At 37.9% G+C, this 14069-nt stretch overlaps 1 protein-coding gene across 10 annotated transcripts in view; it reads right to left on the bottom strand.

The window, feature by feature from the left end:
* Positions 1-14069, bottom strand: part of NAV3 (neuron navigator 3) — a 773874-nt gene that overhangs the window by 138520 nt on the left and 621285 nt on the right. For all 10 annotated transcript variants that reach the window (XM_081822104.1, XM_081822099.1, XM_081822101.1 and 7 more), the window contains 2 exons: positions 12234-12342; positions 11152-11535 (listed from right to left, as the gene is read on the bottom strand). In XM_081822104.1, the coding sequence (XP_081678230.1) occupies positions 11152-11535; positions 12234-12342 (493 nt within the window). The remainder of the gene's footprint in view (positions 1-11151; positions 11536-12233; positions 12343-14069) is intronic.

The following is a 14069-nucleotide window of genomic DNA, read 5'->3' as shown; positions in this document are numbered from 1 at the left end:
CGCTGTGAATTGTGCAGGACTGTTGAATATCAGATCTGTACCTCTGAAACAAATAATGCAATATATGTTAAGGAAAAAAAAAAGAACGTAGCAGAAGGGGAAGAATGAAGAGGGGGAAATCGGAGGAGTAGACGAACCATGAGAGACGATGGACTCTGAAAAACAAACTGAGGGTTCTAGAGGGGAGGGGGGTGGGAGGATGGGTTAGCCTGGTGATGGATAATGAGGAGGGCACGTTCTGCATGGAGCACTGGGTGTTATGCACCAACAATGAATCATGGAACACTACATCTAAAACTAATGATGTAATGTATGGGGATTAACATAACAATAAAAAATTAAAAAAAAAATTCCAGGCATCACACAAGTAAGACAAATCCCTGATTTGAATTTTTTCTTGGTAATCCTTCCTTCTTTTCATTCTTTCTGAAGGATTTAAAAATTTATAAGAACATGGACTTTATAGCTCCTCTAGAAAAATTATACTACGGTCTGGGAGCTATCAATGTTAGGGGATCATTTTGAAAGAATAATGTAAAATTTAAAAAATGATTTCCTAATCATGTTGTATCTAAACTTCAAAACCATCAGCCAAGATGAGTTTAAGAAGAGTTAATAGACACAGGGAAGATTGGTACAAAAAGGTGGAAAGAAACTTGTGAGGGTTACTGACAAAAAAATAAATTACCTCAAACTATGAAAGTCTTAGAATAATTTTAGCCACGTTCAAATTCTATGAGCTGTAAAAGAATTCACATGAAAAAAACAGTCTCACAAAGCATTTCCTCATTCTTCCTCACTTCCCCTGACACCCCGCTTCTTTCTGTGTAGGCAAATTTGCATATTCATGGCATTTACTTTAGGTGTCTATTATCCAAATTAATATTTCTATGCCGTATCATTCCACCTTGCTCTAAAATAAGGTATTAAACTGTTTCCAGGGCATAGATAGGTGGCTTTCTCATAAGCACCTCAAATATAGCAAAAACTGACCATATACTAACTTCACCACTAAAGCTCATATTCCTTCTGTGCATGATACGATGGCCAAAGGTAAGGACACCATCCACCCAATCAATAATCTGGATGTATCACTCCTTCTTGTCACTCACCACCCCCAGCTATTGTAAGATAGAGTCTGTTCAGGTGAGCAACATAACATAATAAAAAAAAAAACCTGAGACAGAGTCTGTTCAAATCTGTGAATCTGCATCATTATGCTCTAATTATGTCTGGATTTCATTGAAATAGAGGGAATTTGTAAAAATCTTATTTTTTATATTGTTCAATCCTACTTTCTCAATGAACAGAAATATATACAACTTTATATTTTTCATAGCAATTCCATGCTTTGAAAAAAAACTTTATAGGGAAATACATATTTTTGCAGGTTTATAAGGTATAAAAGTATATATCAAATAATAATAAAAATAATACCAACTTTCATGCACCTACTTCCTGGCTTCAGAAATAAAACATTTCCAGTTTCTTCAATGTCCATATAGGCTCCTCCCACTCACATCCCCAAATCGCCCTTCTAGAGGTATCTACTGTCCTGGATTTTGTAAGCATTTCTTTACTTTCCTTTATGGTTTTGCCACATAGGCATGTATTCCTAAAAATATATTGTTTAGCATCTCTTGGATTTGAACTTTATATAAACTGAGTCACACTACGTGTAATCTTTTGTGACTTCTTTCCTTCACTCAAAATTACATTTTTGCAATTATCTATCCTCATGTGTATCATTATGTTATTCATTTTATAGTTTTATTACTCTGTTTTACAAATGCACTGGTTGATTAATCCATTTGACTATTATGGACATTTGAGTTGTTTTTCTTCTTTCCTGCCATGGACACTTGTGTACCCGCATTTCCTTGGGCTCACAGGCAAGAACTTACCTAAGATCTATATCTAGAAAGGAAATCACTGGGTCATAAGAGACACATACCTATACTTAACTTTACTAGTCAATGCTAAATAGTTTTCAAAAGAGTTTCAGAATAAACACCTGCTTGCCTACAGGTGAGAATTCTCACTTTGGTTTGATTTACAAGTTCCATATTACCAAGCAGGTTGATCATGTTTTCACTTAGTTATAAGCCATTTATGTTTTGTGTGTGTTGGTTAATTGAATTTAAATTTAAAAAAATGCTGATTTTGATTAGAAAGCCCATTTTAAAATGTTCAAGCATATTTCATGTAATGTAGTTACTATGTCATGTGTAACCAGTTGTAATGTTTTCTAAGTGATATACATAACCCAGTAAATACGACATCCCTATAAAAAATGTTTGTCTTTTGCTCATTTTTTAAATTATACTGTTTTTAAAATTTTAATTCCAATCTAGTTAACATGTAGTGTGTCCTCTTAGTTTCAGGTGTACAATATAGTGATTCAACAATTCTATACATTACTCAGGGCTCATCATGATAAATGTACCCTTTTCCCCTTTATCTATTTCACCCATTCCCCCGCCCACCTCCCCTCTGGCCACCATCAATTCTCTAGAGTTAAGAGTCTGTTTCTTGGTTTCTCTCTCTCTCCTTTTTCCTTTGTTCATTTGTTTTGTTTCTTAAATTCGACATATGAGTGAAATCATATGGTATTTGTCTTTCTCTGGCTGACCTATTTCACTTCCTTTTGCTCATTTTTCTATTGGATTCAATGCTATGTTTTGTTTTCCTTTTTTCTTTCCTCATTGATACTAATACTTTGTTAGTTATATGTGTGGCATATGTTTGTGGCCTCTCTGGGGTTTTATCCTGATACTTTTCTCCTGCTTATTTTTATGTGAAATTCATTTTTCTGAATAAAAAGAAACTAGATACCTTTCCAACTTCACACAGTAACTGCCTCTGTTGTTTTTGTATAGTGTTTTGAAATGCAGTAATTAGCTTTTTGAGATTTTTGGATTCTGTTTCCATCTCTCACTTTCTTCCAGACCTTCATTCACCTTTATTGCCACGTCTTGTTCAATTTGCTTCTACTCACAGAATATGTCTCTTAGTGTGGGGTCCTGTCCTGGAAGAGGGCTGTGCTTGAGCAGCTGAATGAATTCATAGGAACTAGACTGTTCTATTCCCTCCAGACATGACCTTCTGCCCTTACTCTCCCTGGCTGGTCAAGTGGTCAAAACCCCTCCAGCTTCAGCTGCTGACTTCAAATGCCCTGTGTGTTTTCTAGTCAGTTTCTCGGCTATTTTGGGTTCTTCTGTTCTCAGTGTTACCAGATGCACCAGTGCCTACCTCTGTTTCTTCCCAAACAGATGCTGATACACTGATACCATCCTTTGGCTTCTGAATGTTTGTCCTCAGCTGTTTATAGTTGGGGGCTGAGGTGATACTTTGTCATCAACTTTTATGAGTGAAGAGTGATTGTGATTTTTTAGTTTTGCTGGTTAGTAGCTTTGTCTATTTTTGTGGGGATTTGGGAAGATTCAAAACCTAGGCTTGCACCATAACTTACTAGAATTCTGTGTTTTTACATTCAAATTTCATATCAGCCACTATATGTTACAATTAGCTATTTTTTAATGACATGAACACATAGGCTTTTTTTCTAAACCTCAAAGGCACAACAGCTCAGCATTTTCTTTTTGATGAGCACAGATAATATTACTGTCCCCTAGATCACACATGCTAGCTTAAAAACAACTATACTTCTAATGAAAGATTGCTGTGAAGCTCTGGTCTATTGTAAAAAATCAACTCCTAGGAAAGAAATGTGTACATGTAGACATGTAGACAATCTCACAGGGTAATTTGCCATAATGGTGAAGAGTACAGAATCTCACTTGCTGGGTTCAAGTCTAGCATTGCATGTTTTAAGAAATTTTGAATTCCCAGAAGCTGATTAACTAATTTTCTGAGTTCCAGCAAAAGTCACTTGAACTATCCATGCCTCCATTGCTTCATCTGTAAAATGGAGATAGTAATGATATATTTACCTCTTACAGTTACGGTGAGACATAAATGGGTCAACAAATGTCAAATGCATAGAATGCTGTCTAGCACGTAGTAAGTACTATGTCAGTGTTGGCTAGTATTACCAGCTATCTTTCCACTAGGGTCTCCACATTCACTAAGCATAACTTTCCTATCTTGAATATGAAATTAGTAGAAGCCTTCCGATTAGGAATCTGTGGTTCGCCATGTAAACTCTTTCACCCCAACACTTTAAGCCTGCCCTTCCCAATGGTAGACATGCTTCACACCCTCAAGTTTACTAAGGGTGAATTGAGGGAGAATCAAGGGAGAAGAAGGATAAAAGTATTCACCTTCCCTTTTAAAAATTTCATTTCCCAGAATTCAATTACTTTGTGTTTGGGCCATATGACTTAAAGTAGAATTTTAGGTTATGTTGTGACCCAACTATTTATACTGTGACACCTGCAGATAACTTCAATCTCCACCCAATTAAAATATCTAACTTTCTCCCCAATTTTCCAGCAAGTTCCTTTTTTGTTTCATAAATGGAGACTTTCTCAGAGAGAGGACTTCCTCTGACTAATTCCTAATTACTGGCAGATTCACATCCCCAAGCATTTAAAGTAATTTCAAAAAGAGAAGAAAGAGATAAGTCTTTACATGCTTCAGGAAATTTTGAATTCTCAGAATGCCGATTAACTAGTTTTCTGAGTTCTAAGGTACATGAGAAAATGAAACAGCATTCCCATTCATTTCATGACATTCCTTATGGTTACATGAGAAAAAAAAAATCTTAAATTAAACACCTTCATTCATTACTATGTCTTTTGAACTCTTTGTCCCTTTAATCACTGAAACATACTTTTACAAATTGGGAACAGAAAATTAACTTTGTAACTCAATTTTTTCATGAATTGAAGCACAGATGTTTCAATGCCCTTTTTTTTTTCACTTAAAGCATCATCAGATTAAAATTCCCTGGGATGTCTCTAGCCCTCTCATCTTCCCACCTTTTAATTCTAGGCTGAGGCATCAGGCTACATCCTATAGATGTCAATAATTTTTCTGTGTAAACTGTTGAGCAATGAAGTGCAGTACACCATGGGATATCCTCCACACAACACCCCCTAATCACAGCTGAGCTGAGACCAGCCATACTGCCTGCCGATCATGCCTACTCACCTCCCACCCAGGGGACAGAACTCTGAGCCATTCTTTAAATTTCAGTGATCTGTACTCTGCCACAGGAAAGAGAAATGTCTAATGCCCAACAGGTCAGCATCATCAGGGGAAGTTTTCATATAGGGTTTATGGGGTTTTTTGTAGTTTTTCTTTATTTTTTTTCTTTAAATATACCGAATATGGGTGACAACATAAAACACGTGGACCACTGATACATATTTAAATGGGTTCATTTGTGAAACTATCCAAGACTTTGTTTGAAAGACTGATAGGGAACAAAAATGAACAGAAGTCTGAATTGGGTTTCCCCTGAAGCATGAAACAAGTAGGAAGGACAATGGACATAACTTTTTTATTTTTTCTCATGAGTAAATTCAGCAGAAACTACCCAGCTCTCATCAAACAACTTCCTCTTCCTTCTGGGCATACAGCTGAACCATATTTCCTGCCCTCTCCTCTAGTTAGATGTGGCCATCCAGCTGTTTTGGATAGGGGATGTGTGTAGAAGTCATCTGCACCACTTGTAGGCCTGGTACATATAAAATATTCTCACACCAAGATTCTTCCTCTCTTTTGCCACCTGCTTGTTGAATACCAATGCCCAGGGTGACCCTGGAAAGCTGGTAGGATAGTAGCAGAATTATTCACTTCAATCTTGTTCTCTGAGAGACTACATGGTGTACAATCCCAACTGAAGGTCAGAAACACCAGCGAGGGATTTATATGAAGGAGAAATGAACTGTGTGTTAAGTTACAAGATTTTGAGATTTCTTGTTTACAGAAGTTACTGTTAACTAATACAGCTAGAGTCCTGGAAAATACAAAATGCTTCTGAGTATAGGTATGCCTATAATATATATTATTATATATAGAACTCAGTTGTTTTAAAAAATTGCCTTAAGAAAAAACTACTAATCGAAGAATGTATACACACATGCTTACTTACAAACGTGTATATATTAGTCATTCATTCACTGAACAAACGAACGCCTACAAAAATATAAAAAACACTAGCATGGGAGTCACATGGTGCTTTGCCTATATTGCTCACTACTGTACACACAGTCCCATAATGCTGTTTGGCATACAGGATGAACTCAGAAATATATTTTAGATACATACACACATACATACTTCAGCTCAGGATCCTTCCTTTCTCTATTCTTTTCCCAGAAGTCCCCACGTCTCCCACAATTTCCACTATCTTCTATATGAGACCACACTCTCCATCATATCTCTACCCTGAAAAACTACTGCTTTTTCAACTTATAGGGCAATGTCTCCAACTCTACGTTTCTAACTCTACACTCATCATCTCCCCTCTGCTTTCTCAAAAAAAAAAAAAAAAAAAAAAAGTCTCTTTTTCTGCCTATTTTCTCTAAAGGTATAATTTCCTATCTCCGGTGCTTACAAAATGGGCATCTTATCTGAATTCACTGCCTCTCTCAAGCCCTTGTGAGTACTCTATCATTATTTCTGTAAATTTCTCCTCTGTGGTATCTCCCATATCAATTTTTTCACTCTTTTCATCCCCATCAAGGCTACTCCCATATTTCTGGCCTATAGACCTTGGACCTCAAGTTTTGCTGTAGTGTCTGAAATCTACCACCAGAGCTTCTCCTCTCAATCCATTTTGCAGATTTCCCCTAAAGGGGACTTTCAAAAATCATCATCATGCCCTATTCTGTGGCTATTAAATAATCTTCCTTAAGAAACAGTGCTTTCCATTGCTTAGAGTACACAGTTTAAATTTCTTAGCATAATGTTATTGAGGCCTGTCACTATAGACCCTATCTCTCAAAATTAAATATTCAGATTCCATGAATCTTGGTTAAGGGAAAGGTCAGTGAATGTCATCTAATCCAACTGTCCCTCTGATTTTGAAAATTACATTTTAGTCAAGCTCACTGAACAACATTCTTTCTACAATATATCTACTTTTCTAACAAATATTCTCTTAATGTATTTCCCTCCTCTATAGTTATCTAAATCAAAGAGTGTAATCTTTCTATCTTTCTATCTCATGCCTGGATTTAGCACTTTCTCCTTCTTCTGAACTTTTGGCTAAGTTTTTATCTGTATGAAAATTTTGAAATTACTCACACATTGCATTGTCAATGTCCATTGATTTCTTTTTTTTTTTTTTTCCCACTTCTTGTCTTTCCTACAAACATTGTTTAGTCTGGTGCCCCCCTTTCATCTTGGGGGATGGCTGCCGGGGATTGATTTATCTGGGAAAATATGTTCAACCCGGCCAGGTCTATTGGAAGTAGCAGAGCATGGGCATTTTTTTTTCTTAATTTTTTTTGCTAACATATGATGTATTATTTGTTTCAGGGGTACAGGTCTGAGATTCACAGCGCTCACCATAGTACCTACCCTCCATTGATTTCTGATTTAAACTGCTCCCAGGATATGCTCTCTCCCCATATAAGCATTTTCTGTGTGTATAAAGAAATTGTCAATCCTCATTATTCACAAACTCCATATTTACACATTTGCTTACTCGCTAAAATTTGCAAATCAATAACTGCAACACTTTCATGGTCATTCATGGACAGGCACAGAGCAGTGAGGGTTCGAGTTGCCCATGAGGACATTCCCACCTGAGGTCAAATAAGGTGACATTCTGCCCACTTGATTCAGCTTTTCTACTGCCAATGTGTCCTTTTTACAGGCTCTTGCGAGCCACATTTGCCGCATTTTTGTGCTCCCTGTTGGAGATTCTGCTGTTTAAAATGCCCCTCAGGTGTAGTGCCGAGGTGTTCTTGTGTTCTAAGGGTAGGAAGGCTGTGGTGTCTTATGGAAAACTATGTGTTAGATAAGCTTCATTCAGGAATGAATTACAGTGCTGCAAAGGCATGAGCTCAATGTTCATGAATCTACAATATGTATTAATTCACAAATAAGGTGGCTTTAAATTGAAATACACAAAAAACAAGATTATATTCTGATGAGCTGATAAAAATGGTGTGACCCAAAGCTCACAAGAAGTACATCTGTATTTCCCCTAGGAGCAATGGTTAGGTATTCACTAATTCAGTGTATGTAGTGACTACCGCAAATAATGAGATTGACTGCCTGTGTGGGTGTGTGTGTGTTATGTGTATATGTATATATATGTGTGTGTGTATACATTAATATATGCATATATATGTGTGTGTATATAAATATAGTATATTTATGTATATAATTCAATCTTTATCCAGGGGGAAGGAGGGGGCTCTCTCTGCGGTTCTCCCACTGGCTGGGCCCCTGCTTGGAGAGCAGTTTGTGGTCTATGGCAACCCCAAGCTGAGAGCCCACTCCTGGGCTCGCTGATTGCAGCCAGCTCCCCCGCTCTGATGCCTGGGAACTCTGATGCACTCAGGCACCCCCAGTCTTCCCGTGACCCTGAGGGTCCTGAGACCACACTGTCCCACCTAGGATTCCACCCCACTTCACCACCTGACTCATGTACAAATGCTCAACACCACTCGGCATCAGGGAAATACAAATCAAAACCACAATGAGATACCACCCCACACCAGTCAGAATGGCTAAAATCAACAAGTCAGGAAACAACAGATGTTGGCGGGGACGTGGAGAAAGTAGAACCCTCCTACACTGTTGGTGGGAATGCAAGCTGCTGCAGCCACTCTGGAAAACAGTATGGAGGTTCCTCAAAAGTTAAAAATAGAGCTACTCTAAAACCCAGCAATTGCACTACTGGGTATTTACCCCAAAGATATAAATGTAGTGATCTAAAGAGGCACCTGCACCCCAATGTTTATAGCAGCAATGTCCACAATAGCCAAACTATGGAAAGAGCCTAGATGTCCATCGACAGATGAATGGATAAAGAAGATGTGGTATATATATATATATATATATATGTATATACATATATATATATATAAAATATTCTGTTTTATATATATATAAAACAGAATATTACTCAGTCATCAAAACAAATGGAATCTTGACATTTACAATGATATGGATGGAACTAGAGGATATTATGCAAAGCAAAATAACTCAATCAGAGAAAGACAATTATCATATGATCTCACTCATGTGTGGAATTCAAGAAACAAAAGCAGAGGATCATAGGGGAAGGGAGGGAAAAATAAATCAAGATGAAATCAGAGAGGGAGAAAAACCATAAGAGACACTTAACCATAGGAAACAAACTGAGGGTTGCTGGAGGGGAGGGGGGTGGGGGCATGGGGTAACTGGGTGATGGACATTAAGGGGGTCACATGATGTAATGAGCACCGGGTGTTACATAAGACTGTTGAATCACTGACATCTACCTCCGAAATTAATAATACACTATATGTTAATTAATTGAATTTAAATTAAAACAATAAATCTTCATCCAGTAGTGAATATAAAAACACATATGCTCAAAAAAAAAACAAAACACATATGCTCTCATTTAAAGAGATGAAGAAAGAAAAGAGGAAGGGATAGGAGTGAGAATGGAAACAGTGGGTGAGAAAAGGGAGAGACGGGGGAAAAAGTTCATGCCTTCGATGTTCCTGTGCTGCCATCATGTTCCCCAAACTGGGTATCCCCCCCAGGTGGTATTTAATATGTACAAAAATGATAACAATAACATCCACAAATTAGTGTGATTATTAATAATAATAAATGGAATTATGATGCTGATGATAAATTTACTCAACGCTCATACTGTGACAGGCTTTGAGTAAGTACAATTTTGTGGGTTATTTCCTTAATTCCTAATAATTTTGTGGAGATTCTGCAATTTTATCCTTGTTACGGAAAACAAAAAAAGAATTTGGATAAATAAAGCCCCCAAGGAGTCCACAGATAGCAAATCGTAGAAAGGAATTTAAATTGGACTCTGACCCCAGTGGTATCTCAACCACTTCCTACCTTAACTAAACTGTAATCTGTCTTCCTAAATCTAAATTGTTGGAATTTAGCCATCTGGGAAGGGGCAACAAAAAAAGCACTTGATCTGAGGATATCACAGCAGAGCTATACATCGGATCTAAAGCTCTTCTGTATTTTTTTAGGTCTGTCACCTTTCAAATAAGCTTTTCTTCTTTTCTTTTCTTCTTTTCTTTTCTTCATGAATGAAGTCAGGAAGGGTTACTCATATAGAAGAATGCTTTCTGATACTGGTCCTCTCAGATGTATAAGGACAAAAAGTAGGTCAAAACACTAAATTTAGGGTTTTGGGAAAACATGAAAATTATAAAATTGATTTGGGAAGCTTTTCCTTACATTACAGAGCCAAGGTTTTGAAGTCAGATGAAAGTGAGACCTAATGCAAGTCTCACCTTTCCTAAGCATTATATAATTGTGGCCAGTTAGGATCAGTTTTTGTATCTGTAAGGAATTACAATTATTTATAGAAGTAGCTTTAATAGAGTATCCTATTGCCTCCATTGGGACTCATTCTCAGATTGAGCTAAGAATTCCACATTGCCAAAATCTTTAAGAGTTTTATAATCACAACACGTTTGAGGATTATAATAGAAAACAGAAGAAAAACAAGGCTAAGATTTTTTTTTTAATCTGATACCATCAAGAGATCGAAACTCTCAATTCTAAAATGCTTTTCCCTCAAGTTAGATGGGAGGGGCATAACTGAAGAATGCTAGAAAATATTTGTCTTCAAAGAAGTTACAGGCAGCTTTGACAAAACAAATTTAAAAAAAAAAAAAATCCAGCAGCTCAACAAAACTCCTCCTGTCCCCTTCCCATGTCTTTCTCTACAAAATCTGTGACTTAAGAAGCATGTGAAAATCATTCCAAAAAGCACAGGGCACATTTGGTTCTCTAAACTAACAATAGAAAGACTTAAGGGCTTACAATGAAAAGATTTTATAGAAGTTTTAGATATTTTACTTTTCATGAATGAGCAGAAGAGAAGGTCTGATATACCCCCAAACAACCTTCGATTTATCACATTTTCTAATGACTCTGTGAGCTAACCTAATTACTCTTTCTCCAGCTAATGCATCTTAGTAGAGCACTTTCCCTGTTTGCATAATGCTGGTGGAGACCAAGGCCACTTACCCACTGTTGATGTCATCAGCCCTGAGACTTTTCCCAAGGATATCACCGTCACTCATATATCCACCAACGTCAACTTCAGAAGACATGTCCAGGTCACTGCTTGCTTTCTCACTCATGTCAATTTGGGAAATATTTCCCAGTCGAGAGACAGCTGCTCGACGGAGAGGCGTTGTGTACATGAACCTCGAGGGGTCTGTGTGGATGAATCGGCTGGTACCACTGCGGGGGTAGGCAGCCCCCAGAGAGGGAGCATCTCCAGCCTGAAGTCGAGGACACGCCTGACCCAACCTCCAGGTCATGGGAGTGGGTCGGCTTGTCAAGTTGGGTATGGTCCTTCCATTAACTTCTGTTGTCACAGTGCTGTCAAATGTTGTCTCCAGGGTGCTGGCAAACAAATGAAGAAAGACTTATACTCGGATTGACTTGGGATCATAGAGCAAGAATACATGAAGACCGGAAAGGCTAGGGCTGAGTCATTTCTTAGAAGTATGTCATTTTCATGAAAGTCAAATTATGCTTTCATGATGAGATGCAAGACACCTCTGCAGATGTCAAAATGTGGGATGGGGCATTCATCTGAAGTTTGTCGTTTTGCTGTTTTGCTTTCGAAAGAAAGGCCATTGTCTCATTTTAGATAAAGCAAAATTGTGTTTCACAGTTTCAACAAACCCTTCACCTAACTCCAAAGGCTCCCCAGAACTACTCTGGAGGGTTGGGTATAATTATGTTTCAGAGTCTCTCTATACACCCCAACCCCCAGTCCTGCCCCAGGTGCATTTCAACTGTAACTTCTGCCCACTGTTGTTTGTCACGGGCGTGCAAATCTACCTGGTAGTGATGCAGGTAGTTTCAGGAGCTAATTCAGTTTGAAAGGGACACTCTATGAAAGAAGAGATGGATGGGAGAAAAAAGGTATGTGCTAAGAAGTCGCCAGCTGAATGTCATGTAAAATTTAAGTGAGAAAATAGTAAGGGAAAATTAATTTTTTCTTTATCCTTATAAGAGGTTAAGTGCTTGGTTGTCATTTTTTTCTTTATTGGCCCAAAGATATATAGAATTGAGGGAAAAAAAAACCAAAAAACCTGTGGCTTATCTGGGTCCCACGAAGACTGGACATAGTCTCCTCTAAATTTTGCCTCAAATCTGCTATGTTTTTAACTGTTCTCATTCTCCTTGTTTCAGGGTCTTCACCTAGAAAAGTAACATAATAATATATTTGTCAATCAAGTAATTTACTGGTCTCAGAATAATTGTATACATAGATAAGTAATATAAATTCTTCTCCTTAAAAATACAATAATAGGAAATTCCAAATGCCTACTATCTGAAAAGCATAATTCTTCTTTCTACATTCACATTCAATAAAATGTGAATAGAAACAAATATAACATTACAAGTAATAATTGATCAGGAGTGATAATAGTACAATAATACTTTGTAGGTCCATGACCTTAATCATTGCAAGGAGACAGTGATTAATTCAGAAATATACTATACAGTACTCCATATTACTGAGCTTAATTTAAAAGTCTGAAATTATTTGGGTCCTAATTAATCTCATAATTACCTATTTCTAGGTCTAATCAGAATAGTAAGATAAACTTACCTTGCAGCAATTACACATTTGGACTCTGGGGAATAAGATAGAAGCCTTTTCTTATAGAAGCAATACCTTTGTAAGTCTTCTATTAACACTGGATGGCTTTATTTTTAACTATTTTCCACTTTCTACAGGGACTCACAGCATCCCCCTGTGACACTGAAGTTCCAGTAAAGTCTCTAGCATCTGAACCCGGCATGTGTTTAATAGACATGAAACCAGCAGCTTTGCCAGTGTGGCAAATGCTGGCCTTGCTCAACCACTACCTATCATTTGGAGGCAGAGGTTCCATTAAACCAGTTTGATTATGGATGTGTAATACTTCCAAGCCAGTGGCCATTTGAAACTGGTCTATCTGGATACTGAGAAGAACATGGGGAGACAGTAGAGGAAGTACAAGAAAATTTAATAAGAAAGAAAGATGGAGGAGGAGGGCGTCTGGGTGGCTCAGTTGGTTAAGCGACTGCCTTCAGCTCAGGTCATGATCCTGGAGTCCCAGGATCAAGTCCTGCATCAGGCTCCCTGCTCAGCGGGGAGTCTGCTTCTCCCTCTGACCCTCCCCCCGCCCATGCTCTATCTCATTCTCTCTCAAATAAATAAATAAAATCTTTAAAAAAAAAAAAAAGAAAGAAAGATGAAGGAGGAAAGGAAGGGAGGGAAGAAGGGAGGTAGGGGGAATGGATGGGTTAAGGGGGGAGAAGGTATGAGAAAGAGAGGGGAAAAGAAGAAGGCAAAGGAAGGGGATGGTGGGAAAAGAGAAGGGAATGGAAGGAAAGGAAAAACAGCAGGGGAAAGTGAAGGTAGGAAATAGCATGTATTAAACTCCTGTATGAAAATGGTCGCACAGTCAAGTCAAGATGCATCCCCACAGTCTGTTTCTAGAATATCGGTAGATATTTAACGTGTTCATTCTCTTCCACAGAATTCATGCCAGATTAAAAAAATATATACAGCAAATATATACCCACGTAACATGTATAATATAATCATAGAGTTGGTAGGGATTTCAAAGAATGTCTCGCCTTACCTCTCAGCCAGTGAGGAAACTCATCTATGCCTCACTTGGGAGACAGCCATGTGCCTCTGCCTGAAACCTCTAAGGTTGGAGATGCATCCTCTCCAGGAAGGCATGACTCCTTCTACCAGTGGACAGGTCTAGTTGTGAAAACATTTCTGAGGATGAATCATTTGCTTCCCTTTCATTTCCATCCAGTGGTCCTAGGAGCTGTGGAAGGTAACTGAACAACTCTATACTACCTTCACCACGACCCCCAGAGACTGAAAGACACCAACTGCCCATTCCTCTATTTTCTTCTTC

This window comes from Leptonychotes weddellii, chromosome 5 (assembly GCF_054177405.1).
Source record: "Leptonychotes weddellii isolate Sample4059 chromosome 5, ASM5417740v2, whole genome shotgun sequence".
NCBI lineage: Eukaryota > Metazoa > Chordata > Mammalia > Carnivora > Phocidae > Leptonychotes > Leptonychotes weddellii.
This window is presented reverse-complemented; position numbering and strand designations above follow the sequence as displayed.